The 19,365-nt window shown below is 41.0% G+C and overlaps 1 protein-coding gene across 4 annotated transcripts in view; it reads left to right on the plus strand.

Moving 5' to 3' along the window:
* LOC105711625 (T-box transcription factor 19) overlaps nt 1-19,365 on the plus strand; it is an 89,618-nt gene that overhangs the window by 37,972 nt on the left and 32,281 nt on the right. Inside the window, exon 1 of one of the 4 annotated variants that reach the window (XM_064370654.1) lies at nt 11,429-11,625. The exons of the other annotated variants lie outside the window; for them this stretch is intronic. Within the exon in view, the coding sequence (XP_064226724.1) occupies nt 11,612-11,625 (14 nt within the window). The 5' untranslated portion in view covers nt 11,429-11,611. Of the gene's footprint in view, nt 1-11,428; nt 11,626-19,365 lie in introns of those variants that run through there. 4 annotated transcript variants of the gene reach the window in all.

The raw sequence follows: 19,365 nt of genomic DNA on the forward strand, positions 1-19,365 counted from the left end.
GAGCCATGGGGCCCAGCTGTGAGATTTTTCTATCTGAAGAATACTCTATTTTCTTTAGTAGAGGTCTTGGTGGTGGCAGATTGCCTCATTTTTGTTCATCTGAAAATTTTCTGTACTTCTCTTGCATTCTTGAAGGATATTGTCATAGGATATAGAATTCTAGGCATTTTAATTTCAGTACTTTAAAGATAGCAGTTCATTGTCTTTTTTCATTATTTCTGTTAAGTCAGTTTTATGATAATCAGTGCAATGTGTCTTTTTCATCCAGCCCTTTGTTCTTCGTTTTCAGTATTTTACTTGACATACCTGAATGTCAATTTCTTTTTATTATGCTGTAAAGTTTTTAAGCTTCACAAGTCTTCAGCACAATGTTTTCCACTAGTTTGGTAAAGATCTTAGCCATTATCTCTTCAAGGATTGCTTCTGCTCCATTATCTTTCTCTTCTTTTGGGATGCTAATGAATACTGTAGACAGTTTTACTTTATGTTGTATATCTCTTACTCTATACATTCTTCTATATGCTTTTTTTTGTTTGTCTCTTCAAATTTCATTCCGGATGTTATCTTTTCCGTTCAGTTGTTCTTCAGCTATGTCTAATATACACTGTGGTGAACCTCTCACATTGAGTTCTTAGTTCAGTTGTATTTTTAATACTAGAATTTTCATTCAGTTTAAAAAAATAGTTGTCAGGTTTTTGCTGAAAAATTCCAGCACTATCTTTTTGCTCTCTGATCACGGTGAACATGTGTCTGTTAAACCTGTAGTCTGAAGCCCCTATTATTTCTTCTGTTTCTAGTGTCCTGTGGTTTCGCTCGGTTTCATTCATACTGTCTTGTTTCCTTGTTTCCCTGATTATTGTGTGATAGATGTTGCATTTGCAGAATGGCTTGTTGAATAATCTGAGGCTTGGGATCTTCCAGAGATTATTTAGATTTGCTTCTGGCAGGTGGCTGGGAATGCTAGCATTCAGGAGTCATCCTAAGCTGATTGTCAGCTGAGTTACTCTTGGTTTACTCTATCTCCTGGGTGAAGCTTCAGGTCCCAATCAAAAAACTAGGAGATCAATCATTTCCCCTCGTCTTTACCACATCCACCTTGTGCTGTAGCCTCCCTGCTCCCTAGACTCAGGAGGCTTTCAAAAATGCTTATCAGATTCTTGGCCTCTGCTGTTGGAATCAGCAAAGGCCACCCTGGGAAATGCACTTCAAACATGTGGCTCACCTAACTAGCTATTGTCTTCCTCCATATTCTGGCCTGGTAATTTTTCATCACGTTGGCTTCCTTATGCCTTCAAGCAGATGATTTTACATTGTACAAATTTTCTACTTGTCTTCAGTATGAGGATTAAGTTCACATTACTTAGTCTACCATTAGCAGAAGTAGAAATGCTCTCCTGTCAACTTTTGACATTCTATCATAGCCACAAATGGCTTTTTAATGCTTCTATGATGGTTATGTTTTTGGCTAACAAGAGTAATAACTATATTTAGCACCCTTCTCTGCATTTTTAATTTTTTTGCATTTCGCTCAACTGAAAGTTCCCATACTTTTTCCCTTTACTTGGCAACTTATCTCAAGTTATATTAAAGCTGAATGCCAAAAAAAAAAAAAAAGGTGTGAACACATTTGCATAGGCAGGTGAAATCGTTTTCGTTCTTCTTACCTTTCTGATAACCAGTGTGGTTTGTTTGGTCTTCTTGGGAAATAAAAATTAGGAGGTATCATCATGTTTAGTAAATTTGGTAAAATTCTTCAGTTGAACACATTTAAAAAAGTTGTAATTTAGTTATTTATGTATATGTATGTGTATTTTTTCTACTCTTAAATATGATTCTCATTAGACTTATATATACACATAGTAGATAATTAATAAAAATCTAAATTAATTTTCTTCAGACCTGTTTCATGGAAATCATGCTTCTTTTCTGGAGTCATGTATTCTTTTTTGTTTGTTTGTTTTTTGAGATGGAGTCTTGCTGTGTCGCCCAGGCTGGAGTGCAATGACGTGATCTCAGCTCACTGCAACCTCTGCCTCCCAGGTTCAAGCAATTCTCCTGCGTCAGCCCCCTGAGTAGCTGGGATTACAGGTTCTTACCATCATGCCCGGCTAATTTTTGCATTTTTGTAGAGACAGGCTTTTACCATGTTGGTCAGGCTGGTCTTGAACTCTTGACCTCAGGTGATCTGCCTGCCTCGGCCTCCCAAAGTATTGGGATTACAGGTGTGAGCTACTGAACCTGGCCTGGAGTCATGTATTCTTAGGCTAACTCAAGAAGAAGTGGAAAATGTTGGCTTCTATGTAGAATACCAAATTGCTTGATGTAAGATAAGTAATATCTTAAAAAAAATTAGTGATTTTATACATAGAAATATTTCATTTTCTGAACAAGCAAGCAAAACTGTACTAAATTATTGTGAGATTCAGGAGATTAAAGTATGAAATACAGGAATATGTCAAATAGTGAGGTCCTTGGAGGATCAAAATTGAGGTTGCTTCTATTCTAACTTTTTCATATACATATTCCTCAAAGAGGAAGTAGAAAGTAAAATCGAGAAGTTTATAGATGACGCAAAGTTCACCTGAAAAGTAAAAATTCTAAGCCAATGTAAAAGTACAGAAACATCTAACTAAGTCTTATCAATGAACGTGAAAGTGGAGAGGACTAAGCACATGATGAAAAGCAACCCAAACTGTGTTTGTAATTGATTTGGTTTGGAGGTTTGTCCCCTCGAAATTTCATGTTGAAATGTAATCCCCAATATTGGCGGTGGGGCCCGGTGGGAAGTGTTTGGATCACAGGTGCATCCCTCATGAATGGCGTTGCTCCATCCCCTTGGTGATGAGTGAGTCCTCGCTCTGGTAGTTCATGCGAGATCTAGTTGTTTAAGAGAGTGTGGTACCTCCCCCAGCCCCTCTCTTGCTCCTGCTCTCCGCCTGTGATGTGCTGTCTCTTTTTCTCCTTCCACCATGTTTGTAAGCTTCCCGAGGCTCCCACCACAAGCAGATGTTAGCACTATGCGTCATGGAAAGCCTGCAAAACTGTGAGCCAATCAAACCTTTTTTCTTTATAAATTACCCAGTCTCAGGTCTGCCGTCTTACTATTTTTTTGGAGTCAGAGTCTCACTGTCTCTCCCGGGCTGGCATGCAATGGTGCAATCTCGGCTCACTGCAACTGCCGCCTCCTGGATTCAAGTGATTCTTGTGCCTCAGCCTCTGAGGTAGCTGGAATTACAGGCACCCACCTCCACACCTGGCTAATTTTTGTATTTTTAGTAGAGATGGGGTTTTACCATGTTGACCAGGCTGGTCTTGAACTCCTGACCTCACGTGATCCATCCACTTTGGCCTCCCAAAGAGCTGGGGTTACAGGTGTGAGCCACTGTGCCTGGCCAGGTATTTCTTTGTAGCAATACAAAAATGGACTAATACAGTGATCACGGGCTCCAGCTTTCCATTTATGACCTTGGAAGGCATTTTGGGATCCTTATGGACACGGGTGGAAAGATACTGTAAACAAAGCAGATCTCCCCTTGGTGTTTTTATACTAAAATACTGGGTACAATTCTAATTGCCCACTGCAAGGAAGCTGTGATAGAGCTGAAATGGTTCACAAAATCCCAGGACTTCAAAATGGAGTCAGAATAAAAAGTTTTCAGGTCTTAGGATTTTTTTTCTATCTTTAGAATAGAAAAAATGAAATTAGCCAAGGGGCTGTGAATGAAGACTCCATTGCTATGGCGAGAAAGGGTGTCACATGAGAAAGCAGATACAGAGTGGTGCACCCAATCCTGGAATCCAAGAACTGGAGCCACCCTTGAAGATTAACAGAGGCCATTTTTTTTTTTTAAAGACAGAGTCTCACTCTGTTGCCCAGGCTGGAGTGCAATGGCATGATCTCAGCTCATTGCAATTGGGGATTCTCCCACCTCATTCTCTCAAGTAGCTGGGACTATAGGTGTGTGCCACCATGGCCGGCTAATTTTTTGTATTTTTAATAGCAGTGGGGTTTCACCATGTTGGCCAGGCTGGTCTTGAACTCCTGACCTCAAGTGATCCTCCTGCTTTGGCCTCTCAAAGTGATGAGATTACAGGTGTAAGCCACCACGCCCGGAAGGAGGCCATTTTTGACTCAAGTTATTTTGCAGGGGAGTCAATATGGCGTTTGTGATTCTGAGAAGTAATACAAGGGATCCAAGTTACCACCATCGCTTGCTAGGGGGTATATAAATAGTTTACTCAGTTTCCTATCCACTTCTATTCTAACAGCCTTCTTATACATTCTCGTCATTGTAGCTAGTGTGATCTTTTCAAAATTCATTTTTCCATTACATAAGGCAGTGTTTCATACTTTGGTCTACAAGGCTTTGTGGTTTTATATGATCTGGCTTCAGCCCACCTTTTCGTTGTCATTTTACCTGTCATTGCTCTTCTTGTCATGTTCCCCCTTGCTATATGGTCTTTGCACGTGCTATTCCTACTTTGCACTTCAAACCTATATCTCTCTCGTTTGCCAAGCTACCCTGTGTATCCTTCAAATTGCAGAGTAAGCCACACATCCTCAGGGAGGCCTTCTCTGACCTCCCTGACTCAGTACCGTTGTCTACGAGGTTCTGTGAGGGCGTGGGCTGTGTCTACGTTTGCTAACAACCCAAGGGATAATAGACACTTAAGAGATATTTTCTGAGTGAATGAAAGTATAAATAGGCAAAGGAGGTTGAGAACAGGCAGGCTAACTTTAGCCAGCAGACATTTCGTTTATCCACACACAATGGTTACATTTTTTTCTGATGCGTCTGGGTGGATGTGTGCCTTACCTTTTCCCCAGTCTGATGTGCCCAGCCTTCGCTCGTGTTACCAGCCTGCCTGCATCCCTTGGTTAGCTGCATAAGGGCGGTGGGTGTACATTGCCGTAGTTGTAGGAAATTCAAGGATCTTTTGACTTTTAACATAAAGGGTCAGCCATATTTCTATCCCACATTTGTTCCTTCTCATTTTTAGAGACTACATTGGGGATTTAGAATGATATCTCATAGACACCTAGAAAATCGGTGCAGAATCATTTTGGGGTGTTGTTTCTGGTTAACAATCAGATATTTGTGGGGTCTGACAAATAGGCTGCCAGTGGCTTGCAAAAACCTAACCTGTCAGTCATGGAAGGGGATGAACTGTTGGCTTGGAAGGGCATCTTAAAGGGCTCTTATGACAGCGTATTGGAACTGACCCTGGAAACTAATGAAAGAGTAATCCTCCCTAAATCAACCCAAAGCTGGTAATCCCCAAGGCCGCATGTTGGTGATTAAAAAAGAAAGGTAGGAGCAGCTGTCTTTTTGTTGAGTTTAATTATGACCCAGTACCTGGGTGAGTGCTAATTTCCTGGTGACACTGGAAGTGGGTGGGAAAAGGTATTAGGTTTCTGCAGGCCTGCAGAAACTAAATGTGCAGACATGGATTGTGCCTGGCGTGTGTCTAGGGATCCAGCCACAGTTCAGGGGAGCTCGAGCTTGTGAGGTCAGGTTGCATGGCTTTTAATTTCTGCCCTTTAAATTGGAGACGGGGCCACTGTGTGCCAGAGGACACAGCAGTACTATCAAGTGTCAGCTAGACTTAATTAATAGCTCTCTTGCCTCCCTCAGCAACTAGCTGCAGGGCAGCTGCTGGGTCTGTGAGATGGAACTTACGTTATCAAGCGGAAGAGAAACATTTCGCCCTCCTAATCGTTTCAGCAGGGTTCCAGTCTGGAGGTCGCAGCACGGGGCATCTCCTTTCCCGGGTCCCTGTTCCCAGTATTCAAGTTGGTGTCCGTGGGTGTGTTTACAGCCAGCTTGTGAACTACAGACTGTTCATCGGAATTAATGCCCCTGCTCGTGGTGAACCTGCAACATCATTCCTCCCAACTCTTCTTGTGTTCTCTGTCTTGGAGAATGGTCCTGTCATTTGCCCTGTTGTCCGGTTGGACAGCTGATCAATCATCCTGGATACCTTCTCCCTTAATAGCCATATCTGGTGATGACCAAGTCCTATGGATTCTACCTTTTAAATAGCTCTCCCATTTGCTATGGCCTTTCCTGCATTGCACCTGCCTCTTCCCCGTCCCCATCCTTCTTGAAGATTTCTGCAGCGGTTTCCCTGCCTGTCTGCAGTCCCATTGCTTCCATGGTGGCACCAAAGCATTCTTCTGAAAATGCAAATCTGATTAGTTTGTCGACTTGCTTAAAATTGTTCAGTGTTTCCTAATCACTTATAGCAGCATTTGCTAAACTTCAATCATGTTCCACCTTTCTTTAAAAAAAATAATTTCAACTTGTATTTTATATTCAGAGAGTACACGTGCAGGTTTGTGACATCATATATTGCATGATGCTGAGGTTTGAGGTACGATTGATCCATCACCCAGTTAGTGAGCATAGTAACTGATAGTTTTTCAACCTCTGCCCCTGCCTTGCCTTCCTCCCGCCTCCTTTCATCTTCCACCTTTTGTGATTTTCAGCTTTACCACCGCAGTTGCTTTACAGGTATTTCACTCTAGTCTCTTTTTAGTTTTACCTCTTGTCCTAAGTAACCTTCTCCTTAAAGGCACAGGTTTCACATTCTAGTTGCATTTCTCTGCTATAAGTATGTAGTAACAAATGTTATTTCCTTGTGGGAAATACAGAACATTCAAAGCCCTTAATCATTTCCTCTCTAGTCTGATATTCCACTGGCTGAACTTCCTGCTATTTGAATACTCCTGAACTTTTTATGGAATATTCTCCTTTTCCTGGAATGTAGTTCCTCCCTGGCGCAAGGCAAACATCTACTTCAAAACTGAGCCTAAGTGTTCCTGCTCTGTGAAGATGTCCCTAGTTCCAGCAGGGAATGGTAGGCTTTCTCCGTTCTACGCTTCCTGCCAAACTTCCACTGCAGGAAACTTGATCTCCTCCTAACTGTAAGCTCCCTGAGGTCTGATATAGCTGGCACAAAGTAAACACTCAGTGGACGAATGAATGGGTGAAGTGATGCCGAGGAGGTCACTCCTATCCTTGTTATCATGAGCCCCATCTCTAAAATCAGAGGGTGTTTGGGAGATCTCAAATATTTCTTTTCAGCTGTTCTAGCATGTGAAGAAAAAGATACAGCAAAATTAATTGCCTGTGGACACAGGGCCATTTGTGGCAGATTCTTGAATCCGCATTTTTTTTTTTTACTGTTTCTTGTGGACTTCAACATTTCAGATTCCTTCTGATAAGGTGGCCCCCATGGGGAAGGTGGGCACCTGCAGGCCTCAAGCTGAGGAGAAGGTCTCAGGTGAGTAATGTGCCTGCCTGGGTCCCCTCATGACACTTCCACTTGCAAGCTGGAGCTCTCTGTGAAAGCAACTGAAAATGCATCTGATGTTTGCATAAATAGCTAGACGTCTATAGGCATAAAACTCAGCTATCTAATGTGAGAATCAGACATGCTTGTGCTGGGAGAAAAGCAGTTCTAGACCCCTTTGTGCCTGGCTGTTTGATGCACTCATGTCCATCATTTTTGGAGCCTTCCCAAGTGAAGACTTTCCTGTACTTCTCTTGCAACGCTTCATTCAAGCCACAGTTTTAAGGGGCTCAGTTTTGCATGACATCTACATCTCCATCCTCATATTAAATCACCAGGACATAGCTTCTTCATAGTCTTCATAGACTTGGAATTGTCAGTATTTTTTTTAATTGCATTGGTTTTTTTGCGGGGGGATGTCTATGTCTTGGTTTTATTTGATTGGACACTTTGTTGAAAGTGCAGCATTCCCAGAACCTGAGAAGAAGCATGTAACATTTGACTTAAAACGTAATGGTTTTATTATTCCTTATTGAAAAATGTTTTCTGATTTCTGAATGGGAAGTTCTCTTTTAATGTTTTCACATTTGGACTGTCTCAAATACAGCAAAGGTGTGTAATTTTTTTTTTTCCCCCAGAGATAGGATCTTGCTTTGTTGCTCAGGCTGGAGTATAGTGGTACAATCATGGCTTACTTTAACTTCCAACTACTGAGCTCAAGGGATTCTTTCCATTCAGGCTCTCAGGTAGCTGGGACTACAGGTATGCACCACTATAAATAGCTAATTTCTCTTTAATTTTTTATAGAGACAGGGTCTCACTGTGTTGTCCATGCTGGTCTTGAATTCCTCAAGTGATCCTCCTGCCTTGGCCTCCCAAAGTGTTTAGATTACAAGGGTGAGCCACTGTGCCTGGCTCTAAAATATTACAAAATAAAAATGTTCTTGAAAAAAATCTTTATGAAATACCAGTTTTCTCTTAAAAATGCCTCAATAAATATTATGATGCCTCTAAATGTAATTAAATAATTTTTCTTAGTATCAGTTTTTGCCTCATTATACCTTGATAGATTAAATAACTCACTACTAATATTCCCGCTGTGCTGCCCGTAATTGTTAGGGTACAGTATAGGCCAGAGCCTACTCACCATGTCTGTAAGGAGTCATCAGCAAGGCTCTCAACTGCCTTGATTTCCTGGGAAACTCCTTGCAAAGCTGCTGTTATGTTGATTTGATTGTCAGGGATGAAGGTATAACATTGCGTTCCCAGAAGAACACAGGTGCCAACTTGGGCAGCGGTTGATAAGTCTAGGGCCATCGGTTCTGCAGTACCACCTTCCTGGTTTGATCAACCTCATCTGTCAACAGAAGGAGGGCAACTCAGGTGTAATTCAAGACTCAAGCAGTGTGATCTGTTTGGGCTGTAACTTGCATTTTTACAGTTATGGCACCTGCTCTAGGGATGCTTAATGCTATGGGGTAGAGCCACCAGTGGCCTGGTCACACTCACAAAAACTGAGAATGCGGTGCCTCCCAGTTATGTGGGCATCTGGGTAATGTGGGAATAACACTGGCAAGCATGTAAGGCCCCCTCTAGGTACTGCAGCCTGTCCAATTCACTGGCAAATACGACCATCCTGTGTCTTCATAGACCTATAAATTTCCGGGGGCCACAAAGTCCATTGAGGCCCAGCAGTGATGAGGCTGCTGATTCCACTGTGGGGTGGTTACCTGCCATAGCCTGCACAAATATAACATACGTCGGTGTGGTGACATATATTTGTGCAGGCTATGGCAGGTAACCACCCTATGGTGACGTTGGCCCAGTGCCGCTCTATACATTGTGGTACCTGTGGTGGGAGCACCACATATTCTCCCACTAACCAGCCCCATCCATCATAGTCACGATGGGTCAGCCAGGGGGCGGGCATGCTGTGGGTTTTGTGGCATCCTCTATCCAAAGCTTGTTGTGTTCCAAACGTCAGCCATGCCAAGTCTCTAACCATGTCCCGTTTTCTATAGAAGCTGGATGTGTGTGCCCGGGCAAGCCGTCCACGGCTGCTGCTGGAAGGGCGGTGCAGATCCAGCAGTTGGAAACACTGGTGACCTCCGTGTAGCTGCGGGCCTGGTCCACAGTGCTGCTGGAGCATATCCACCTACGGTTGAAATGATAGAGCAAGCTCAGGTACTAACGGGTAAATCATGCCCCTCAGGCAACATGCAGGCCCACTCTTCATTTCTGGATAACAATGCAGCTGCCAAGGGCTTCTGCCCTAGGCGATGGCACCACACATTCTCAGCTCCCCATGGTTCCTTTGGATCCTGTATCTATGCCAAAGTCACTGGGGAGCTCATAATAGGCCACACAGATAATACATATGAACCCCGGAGGAGGGTTTCTTCCCAGGCCGTCCTCCTATGGATGGTCAGTCACGGAAGCATATATTAAATACCTAAGGAGTGAAATGTAACTCACACTGTAGGTCCTCCTTTTGGGGGTTACAATAGCTAACCATTGGCAATGGGGTGCCTGGAGGGTCGACGGCCAAAGCCAGGTTTTTTGTTCCCCTGCCTTTAGGGCCGTTGCGGCAGCAGCAATATAGGTTATCTTTCGTCCCCATACCTGGTCGAAGAAGGTCGTCCTTGGTGTGTTTCTGTAACTGGATGGGGGCCTGTGGCCTGGCACATGATAAATAGTGATGTCCTTTTGGTGGCCCATTTCCCATAGGTTTTGCCGCATGGTCTGGCCCCAAATGGGCAGGTGGCCAACTAGCCAATTCTGTAACTTCTAAGGAGTTAAGCACAAGGTCAGGCCTTGATAAGCTGCCCAGCTATCCTTGCAGATTACCACAGGTGTCTCCTCCTTGGTGATCACCATCCACACTGCCCTGAGTTCAGCCCATTGACTATTTTGTCTATACCCAATATCAAACCATATGGTATCAGTACTAGGCTGGACTGCGAGAATGGTCCAGGCAGCAGTAGCACCCTGGCTGGACCCATCCATATACCATGCCCCATCGGGATTGAGGAGGTGCCCTTCTTTAAACGGTGATGGTTCAGGGTTTAAGAGTGCCTCAGGCTGACCCATGGCTTTATCTTGCATCAAGTCTACACGTTCCAAGACGTCTCGTAATTCTTCCGCTAAGGGGCTCGTCCTCAGGGTGCTCCGCTGTTCTGTTTGCTAAGGTGGATGTCTGTGCCGTCCCAGTCTGGGGGGCGGTTACCCTTGAATGTCGTCCACACGAAGCAGTCTGTCCTGTCACACTCTCACACGCCTGAAGGGCTCCATATGCAGCTGCCAGTTGCTTCTTTATCAATAAATACCAGAGATCGTCTCCCTTTCAAAGTTAGAAACAGAAGTCTACTGGTGTTCTTAAGTGTTCCATGCGCTGATGCAGGCCCCAGCCTCCCGAGTAGCTGGGATTACAGGTGCCCGCCACCATGCCAGGATAATTTCTTATTTTTATTTTTAGTAGAAACAGGGTTTTGCCATGTTGGCCAGGCTGGTTTCGAACTCCTGACCTCAAAGAATCCACCCTCTTTGGCTTCCCAAAGTGCTGGGATTACAGGCGTGAGCCACTGTGCCTGGCTGAGTCATTCCTTTCCTAACTGTTCTCCTGGTTCATTGAATATTGGACAAGTCCTTTTTTCCTTTCTTTCTTGTTTTTTTCATCTGTCTTAGGGAGATAATTAGGATCTCCTGGTTTTCTTACTATGTCACTGAATCAATGAATTCCTGGAAATAGAAGGGTTAAAATGATGCTATCTGTTTGGATTCCCTGGGTTAAATAATGGCTTTGGTAGTCATTGTCTAGATACCTGTGGTCTTCAAGTTACTCACCCGTAAAATGGATATAATTATACCATTTACCTTATAAGATTGTTATAAATGAGATGTAAATATGATTAGCATGTTTTATTATTGTCAACACTACTTCTAAAAATACAATCATAGATGTTCCTAAATATTTATCTGGAATTTTAATCTAATTGTTTAAAATTGTAAAAAAAGAAAAATACTAAATACATGATAATATTAGATTGGTTAAATAAAACATGGCTCATTTACAAGATGGGATAATTTGCAAATGTCAAAATAATGTAGACAAGTATTTGGTGACATGAGAAAATATTCTTTATATATTGTTAAATTTAAAAATTAGATTGCAAAATCTTGTTAGTGTTTTATTTACTCATAGGACTAAAAAGCAGTCATTTTATTCACTTAAAAAAATTGTTTAAAAACATTTTATTTTCAGGCCACGTGCTGTAGCTCATGCCTGTAATCCCAGCATTTGGGGGGACCGAGGCAGATGAATCACTTGAGGTGAGGAGTTCAAGACCTGGCCAACATGGTGAAACCCTATTTCTAATAAAAATTACAAAAATTAGCTAGGTGTGGTGGTAAGTACCTGTAAACCCAGCTACTTGAGAGGCTGAGGCAGGAGAATTGCTTGAACCTGTGAGGTGGAGGTTGCTGTGAGCCAGGATCATACCACTGCACTCCAGCCTGGGTGACAGAGTGAGAATCTGTCTCCAAAAATAAAGAATAATAATAATAATAATAATAATTTTGTTATGGGTACATAGTAGGTATATATATTTATGGGGCACATGAGATATTTTGATACAGACATGTAATGCATAATAATCACAAGAGGGTAAATGGGGTATCCATCAGTTCAATCAAGCATTTGTCATTTCTTTGTGGTTGTAAATATTTCAATTATACTCTTTTGGTTATTTAAAAATATACAATAAATTATTGTGGCTGTAGTCACTCTTTTGTGCTATCAAATACTAGATTTTATTCATTGTAATTATATTTTTGTGCCCATTAACCATCTCCACTTTCTACCACTCTCCACTGCACTTCCTGGCCTTTGGTAACCTGCCTTCTACTCTCTGAGTTTAATTGTTTTAATTTTTAGCTCCCATACATTAGTGAGAACATGCAAAATTTGTCTTTCTGTGCCTGGCTTAGTTCACTTAACATAATGACCTCCAGTTCCATTCATGCCGTTGCAAGTGACAGGCTTTCATTCTTTTTTACGGCTGAATAGTGCTCCCTTGTGTATATGTGCCAGATTGTCTTCATCCATCTATGTGTTAATGGACACTTAGGTTGCTTCCAAATTTTGGCTATTGTGAATAGTGCTGCAAGAAACAGGGGAGTGCAGATGTGTCTTAAATATACTGATTTCCTTTATTTGGGGATATATACCTAGAAGTGAGATTGCTGGATCGTATGGTGGTTCTACTTTTAGTTTTTTGAGGAACCGCCATACTGTTCTCCATTGTGATTGCACTAATTTATATTCACACCAACAGTGTATATGGGTTCCCTTTTATCCACATCCTCCCCAGCTTTTGCTATTGCCTGTATTTTGGATAAAAGTCATTTTATCTAGAGTGAGATGGTATCTCATTGTAGTTTTCATCTTCATTTCTCTGATGATCAGTGGTGTAGAGCACTTTTTATATACCCATTCACGATTTGCGTGTCTTCTGAGAAATGTCTGTTCAGATCTTTTGCCTAGTTTAAAATCAGATTATTAGATTTTTTTCCAGTTGAGGTTTTTGAGCTCCTGATATAGTCTGGGTATTAATCCCTTGTCAGATGGGTGGTTTGCAAATATTTTCTCCCGTTCTGTGGGTTGTCACTTCACTTTGTTGGTAGTTTCCTTTGCTGTGCAGAAGCTTTTTATTAATAACTTGATGTGGTCTCATTTGTCTATTTCTGCTTTGGTTGTCTGTGGTTTTGTGGTATTACTCAAGAAATCTTTGCTCAGACCAATGTCCTGGAGAGTTTCCCCCGTGTTTTCTGTTAGTATTAATAGTTTCATAGTTTGAGGTCCTAGATTTAAGTCTTTAGTCCATTTTGATTTGATTTTTGTATGTGGAGTGAGAAGGGGTTTAGTTTCATTCTTCTGCATAGGGATATTCAGTTTTACCGGCATTATTTATTTATTTATCGTAAGATTCATTTCTGTTGACCCCCAATTTTTATTTTTTAATTTTTTTTTTCCAACTTTTATTTTAGGCCTAAGGGGTACACGTGCAGGTTTGTTAAATGGGTAAATTGCATGTTTCAGGGTCTGGTGTACAGCTAATTTTGTCACCTAGGTAATTAGCATAATACCTGATAGTAGGTTGTCAATCCTCACCCTCCCCCCACCCTCCATCCTCAAGTAGGCCCCAGTGTCTATTATTCCCTTCTTTGTATCCACGTGTACTCAGCATTTAGCTCTCTCTTATAAGTGAGGACAGGCAGTATCTGATTTTCTGTTCCTGTGTTAATTCACTTAGGATAATGACCATCTATGTTGCTGCAAAAGACAAGATCTCATTCTTGCTTATGGCTGTGTAGTATTTCATGGTGTATATGCACTGCATTTTCTTTATCCAGTCCACTGTTGTTGGGAATCCAGGTTGATTCCATGCCTTTGCTGTTGTGAATAGTGTGTGGTGAACATTCGTGTGCATGTGTCTTTGTGGAGAATGCTTTATATTCCTTTTAGTATATACACAATAATGAAAATGCTGGGTGTAGTGGTAGTTCTGCGTTAAGTTATTTGAGAAATCTCCAGACTTTTTTCCACAGTGGCTGCACTAATTTACGTTCCCACCAGCAATGTATAAGCATTCTCTTTTCTCCACAACCTCACCAGCATCTGTTACTTTTTGACTTTTTAGTAATAGCCGTTCAGACTGGTGTAAGATTGTATCTAATTGTGGTTTTGATTTGCATTTCTCTAATAATTAGTGATATTGAACATTTTTTCATATGCTTTTTGGCTGCTTGTATGTCTTTTTTTGAGAAGTGTCTGTTCATTTCCTTTGCCTATTTTTTAATAAAGTGTTTTTTTTTTTTTTTGCTTGTTGATTTATTTAAGTACTTTATAGATGCTGGATGTTAGACCTTTGTTAAAAGCATAGTTTGCAAATTACTTTCTCCCATTCTGTAGGTTTCCTGTTTACCCTATTGATAGTTTTTTTGTTTGTTTGTTTGTTTGCTGTGCAGAAGCTCTTAAGTTTAATTAGGTCCCACTTTCAACCTTTTTTTCTTTCCTTTTTCTGAGACAGGGTCTTGCTATGTCACCCAAGCTGGAGTGCAGTGGCATGACCTTGGCTCACTACAACTTCCACTGCCCGGGCTCAAGTGGTCCTCTTACCTCAACCTTCTGAGCAGCTCAGACTAAGACATGTACCGCCATGCCCAGCTAATTTTTGTATTTTTTGTAGAGATGGAGTTTTGCCATGTTGGCCAGGCTGGTCTCAACTTCCTCAGCTCAAATGATCCACCTGCCTTGGGCTCTTAAAGTTGTGGGATTACAGGTGTGAGCCACTGGACCTGGCCAATTTTTGTTTTCGTTGCAATTGCTTTTGACATCTTCATCATGAAGGCTTTGACAGGGCCAATGTACAGAATAATATTTCCTAGGTTTTCTTCCAGGGTTTTTATAGTTTTAGGTTTTACATGTAAGTCTTTAGTCCACCTTGAGTTGATTTTTATATTTGATGATAAATAGTGGTCCAGTTTCAATCTTCTCCATATTGAGAAGATTGAAATAACTAGCCAGTTATCTCAATACCGTTTATCGAATAGGGAGTCCTTTCTCCATTGCTTGTCATTGTCAGCTTTGTTGAAGATCAGACGGTTGTAGGTGTCTGTCTTTTTTTGGGTTTTCTAAGCTGTACCAGTGATCTCTGTGCCTACTTTTGTACCAATACCATGCTATTGCAGTTACTGTTGTAGCCTTGTAGAGTTTAAAGTTGAGTTGTGTGATGACTCAAGCATAGTTCTTTTTGCTTAGGATTGCATTTTAAAATGATATTTTCAAAATCTGTAAAAAATGCTGGTATTTTTATAGGAATAGTATTGAATCTGTAAATTGCTTTGGGCAGTATGGTCATCTTAACAATATTGATTCTTTCTATTTATGAGCATAGAATGTTTTTCCATTTGTTGGTGTCGTCTTTGATTTTTTTTTTTTTAGCAGTGTTTTGTAATTCTTATTGTTGTGATCATTCACATCCCTTGTTAGCCGTATTCCTAGGTGTTTTAGTCTTTTTGTGTGTGTGTGTGGCTGTTGTGAATGGTATTGCATTCATAATTTGGCTGTCAACTTGGAGGTTGTTGGTGTATAGAAATGCTAGTGATTTTTGTACACTGATTTTGTATCCTGAAACTTTGCTGAATTTGTTCATCATATCTATGAGCCTTTGGGCAGAGACTATGAGGTTTTTTCTTTCTTTCTTTTCTTTTTTTCCAGGAGCTAATTTTTGGATGACTGTGGGGTTTTCTAGGTATAGAATCATATCGTCTACAAAGAAGGATAGTTTGACTTCCTCTCTTCCTATTTGGATACCTTTTATTTTTCTTTTGCCTGATTACCCCGCTAGAACTTTGAGCACTGTGTCAAATAGGAGTGGTGAGAGTGAGCATCCTTGTCTTGTTCTGGTTCTTAAGAGAAATGCTTTCAGCTTTTGCCTCTTCAGTATGATGTTGACTGTGGGTTTGTCATAGATGGCTATCATTTTGAGGTATGTTCCTTTTTGATGCTTCGTTCATTGAGGATTTTTAACATGAAGGGAGGTTGAATTTAATCAAAAACCTTTTCTGCATCTATTGAGATGAACATATGGTTTTGTTTTTAGTTTTGTTTATTTGATGAATCACATTTATTGATTTATATATGTTGACCCAACCTTTCATCCCAGGAATAAAGATTTCTTGATCATGGTGAATTGGATTTGCTAGTATTTTGTTGAGGATTTTTGCATGTATGTTTATCAGGGATATTGGCCTGAAGATTTTTTTCTGCCAAGTTTTGGTATCAGAATGATACTAGGCTCATAGAATGAGTTAGGGAGGAGTCCCTCCTTCTCTATTTTTTAAAATAGTTTCAGTAGGATTGGTACCAGCTCTTTATATGTCTGGTAAAAATCAGCTGTAAGTTCATCTGGCCCAGGGTTCTTTCTGGTTGGTAAATTTTTTTGTTACTAATTCAATTTCAAAACTTGTTATTGATCTTGTTGTGGAGGTTGTATGTTTCAGGAATTCATCCATTTCTTTTAGGTTTTCCGGTTTGTGTCAGCACCATCTATTGAAGAGACTGTCCTTTCTCCGATGTATGTCCTTGGCACCTCTGTCGAAAATGAATTTACTGTAGGACTTATTTCTTCTGGGTTTTCTATTCTGTTCCATTGGTCTACATGTCTGTTTTTATGCCAGTACCATGCTGTTTTAGTTACAATAGCTCCTTAGGATAATTTGAAGTCAGGTAATATGATTCCTTCAGTTTTTTTCTTTTAGCTCAGGATAGCTTTGGCTATTCTGATCTTTTGTGGTTCCATATAAATATTAGGATTTTTTTCTATTTCTGTGAAGAATGTCATTGGTATTTTGATTGGGCTTGCATTGAATCTGTAGATTGCTTTGGATAGTATGGATAGAATTTTAATAATATTGACTCTTCCAATCCATGAACACAGATTATCTTCTCATTTTTTAATGTACTCTTCAATTTCTTACATCAATTTATTTTTTAAAAGACAGGGTTTCACCATGTTGGCCAGGATGGTCTCGATCTTTTGACCTTGTGATCCGCCCGCCTCGGCCTTCCAAAGTGCTGGGGTTAGAGGCATGAGCCACTGCGCCCAGCACATCAACGTTTTATAGTTTTCATAAGTTTATTCCTAGATATTTTATTTTGTTTGTAGTTATTGTAAATGGGGTTACTTTTTTGATTTTTTTTCAGATTGTTCACTGTTGTCCCATAGAAATGCTATATTGATTTTTGTATGTTGATTTTGTATCCTGCAACTTGATTGAATTTGTTTATCAATTCGAATAGTTTTTCGGTAGATCCTTTAGTTTTTTCCAAATATAAGATCATATCATCGGCAAACAAGGATAATTTGACCTCCTCCTTTCCAATCTGGATGCCTTTTACTTCTTTCTCTTATCTGATTGCTGTAGCTAGAACTTCCAGCATTACGTTGAGTAACAGTAGTGTAAGTGGCCATCCTTGTCATGTTCCGGTCTTAGATCTGTGTTTTCTTTATTTCTCCCTTACTGGTGCTTCAGAACACTTCACATTTCTGTATTGGAATTCTTCGAGCATGTCTTTGTGTCCCTTCTAGATTGTAAAACTATTTGAAGGAAGGATTTTTATCTTACTGGTAGACTGTTTGGGGAGACATTATTCACTGTATCTCACAGTATTTTCCTTATAAAGATTTATGGGAGAAATTTCTCACAGGTCAAGGCTTGCTTTTATTTTAGGGACACAGTTTAATGTATGTCAGATTATATTCCCCCACTTTGCATTGGCTGCTAGGAAGCTCAGGGCCACAATTGTGTCACAGTTCTAAGCAGTGCCTTCTCAAAATCTCCATGTATATACCTAATAGTCTTTGCACTAGTCTCCTATTGCTGCTGTACCAAATTACCACAAACTTAGTGGCTTAAAACAACGTAAATTTATTATCTTACAGTTTGGGGAAATTAGAAGCCCAAAATTAGTTTCACTGGGCAAAAACCAAGGTGTCAGCAGCACTATGTTCCTTCTGGAAGCTCTAGAGGATAATCTATTTCCTCATCTTTTCCAGCTTCTAGAGGCTTTTTACATTCCTTGTGTTGTGACCCCTTCCTCCATCTTCAAAGCCAGGAGTGTAGCATCTTTTCTTCCCTCCGACTTCCGCATCTGTCCTCACATCTTCGTCCTCTGACTTTGATCCTCCTGCCTCCCTCTTATTCTTGTGATTGCACTGGGCTCACCAGATAACCTCCCCATCTCAAGATAATCTCCCCAACTCATTCTCACCAGATAACCTCCCCATCTCAAGATAATCTCCCCAACTCATCCTCACCAGATAACCTCCCCATCTCAAGATAATCTCCCCAACTCAAGATCCTCACCAGATAACCTCCCCATCTCAAGATAATCTCTCCAACTCAAGATCCTCACCAGATAACCTCCCCATCTCAAGATAATCTCCCCAACTCATTCTCACCAGATAACCTCCCCATCTCAAGATAATCTCCCCAACTCATCCTCACCAGATAACCTCCCCATCTCAAGATAATCTCCCCAACTCAAGATCCTCACCCAGATAACCTCCCCATCTCAAGATAAATCTCCCCAACTCAAGGTCCTCACCAGATAACCTCCCCATCTCAGGATAATCTCCCCAACTCAAGATCCTCACCAGATAACCTCCCCATCTCAAGATAATCTCCCTATCTCAAGATAATCTCTCCAACTCAAGATCCTCACCAGATAACCTCCCCATCTCAGGATAATCTCCCCATCTCAAGATCCTTAACTTAATCACATCTGAAAAGTCCCTGTTTCCCATGTGAGATAATACACTCATGGGTTCTGGGGATTAGGAAATAGGCCTCTTTTGCAGGGGGTCCTTATTAGCCTACCACATACTTTTCAATGGTAGCTGTATAAAATTGAAATTTTTGAGTCTCCTAATGAAATTGTACCTCTGCCTACCCTTCTACCTGCCTCACCGTTCGTATCTCAGTAAATGGCCCTGCCATCTACTAATTGTTCCCATCAGACATGTGGTTCTCTGTTCTCCCTCACCCCCACATCCAGTCCATCTACTAATTGTTCCCATCAGACACGTGGTTCTCTGTTCTCCCTCACTCCCACATCCAGTCCATCTACTAATCGTTCCCATCAGACACGTGGTTCTCTGCTCTCCCTCACCCCCACATCCAGTCCATCTACTAATCGTTTCCATCAGACACGTGGTTCTCTGTTCTCCCTCACCCCCACATCCGGTCCCCCATGTTGTTCTGTCCTATGGACTTCTAAGGTGTGTCTAGAATCTATCCACTTCATTTTGTAGCCACTGCCACTACCCTAGGCTAAGCCGTCACCAGCTCTTGCCTGAACTGCTATCATAGCCTCTAATTTCTCACTTTACTTCCACTCTTGTCCTTTTCTAGTCTATTCCCTATAAATCAATTAGATTTTTTGCAAACACAAAGCAAATCATGCTGTTTTCCTACTTAATACTCTCCAATAGTTTCCTGTCTCAT

Source organism: Aotus nancymaae, unplaced genomic scaffold (genome assembly GCF_030222135.1).
Source record: "Aotus nancymaae isolate 86718 unplaced genomic scaffold, 86718_ANA_hifiasm-v0.15.2.pri h1tg000108l, whole genome shotgun sequence".
Lineage (NCBI taxonomy): Eukaryota > Metazoa > Chordata > Mammalia > Primates > Aotidae > Aotus > Aotus nancymaae.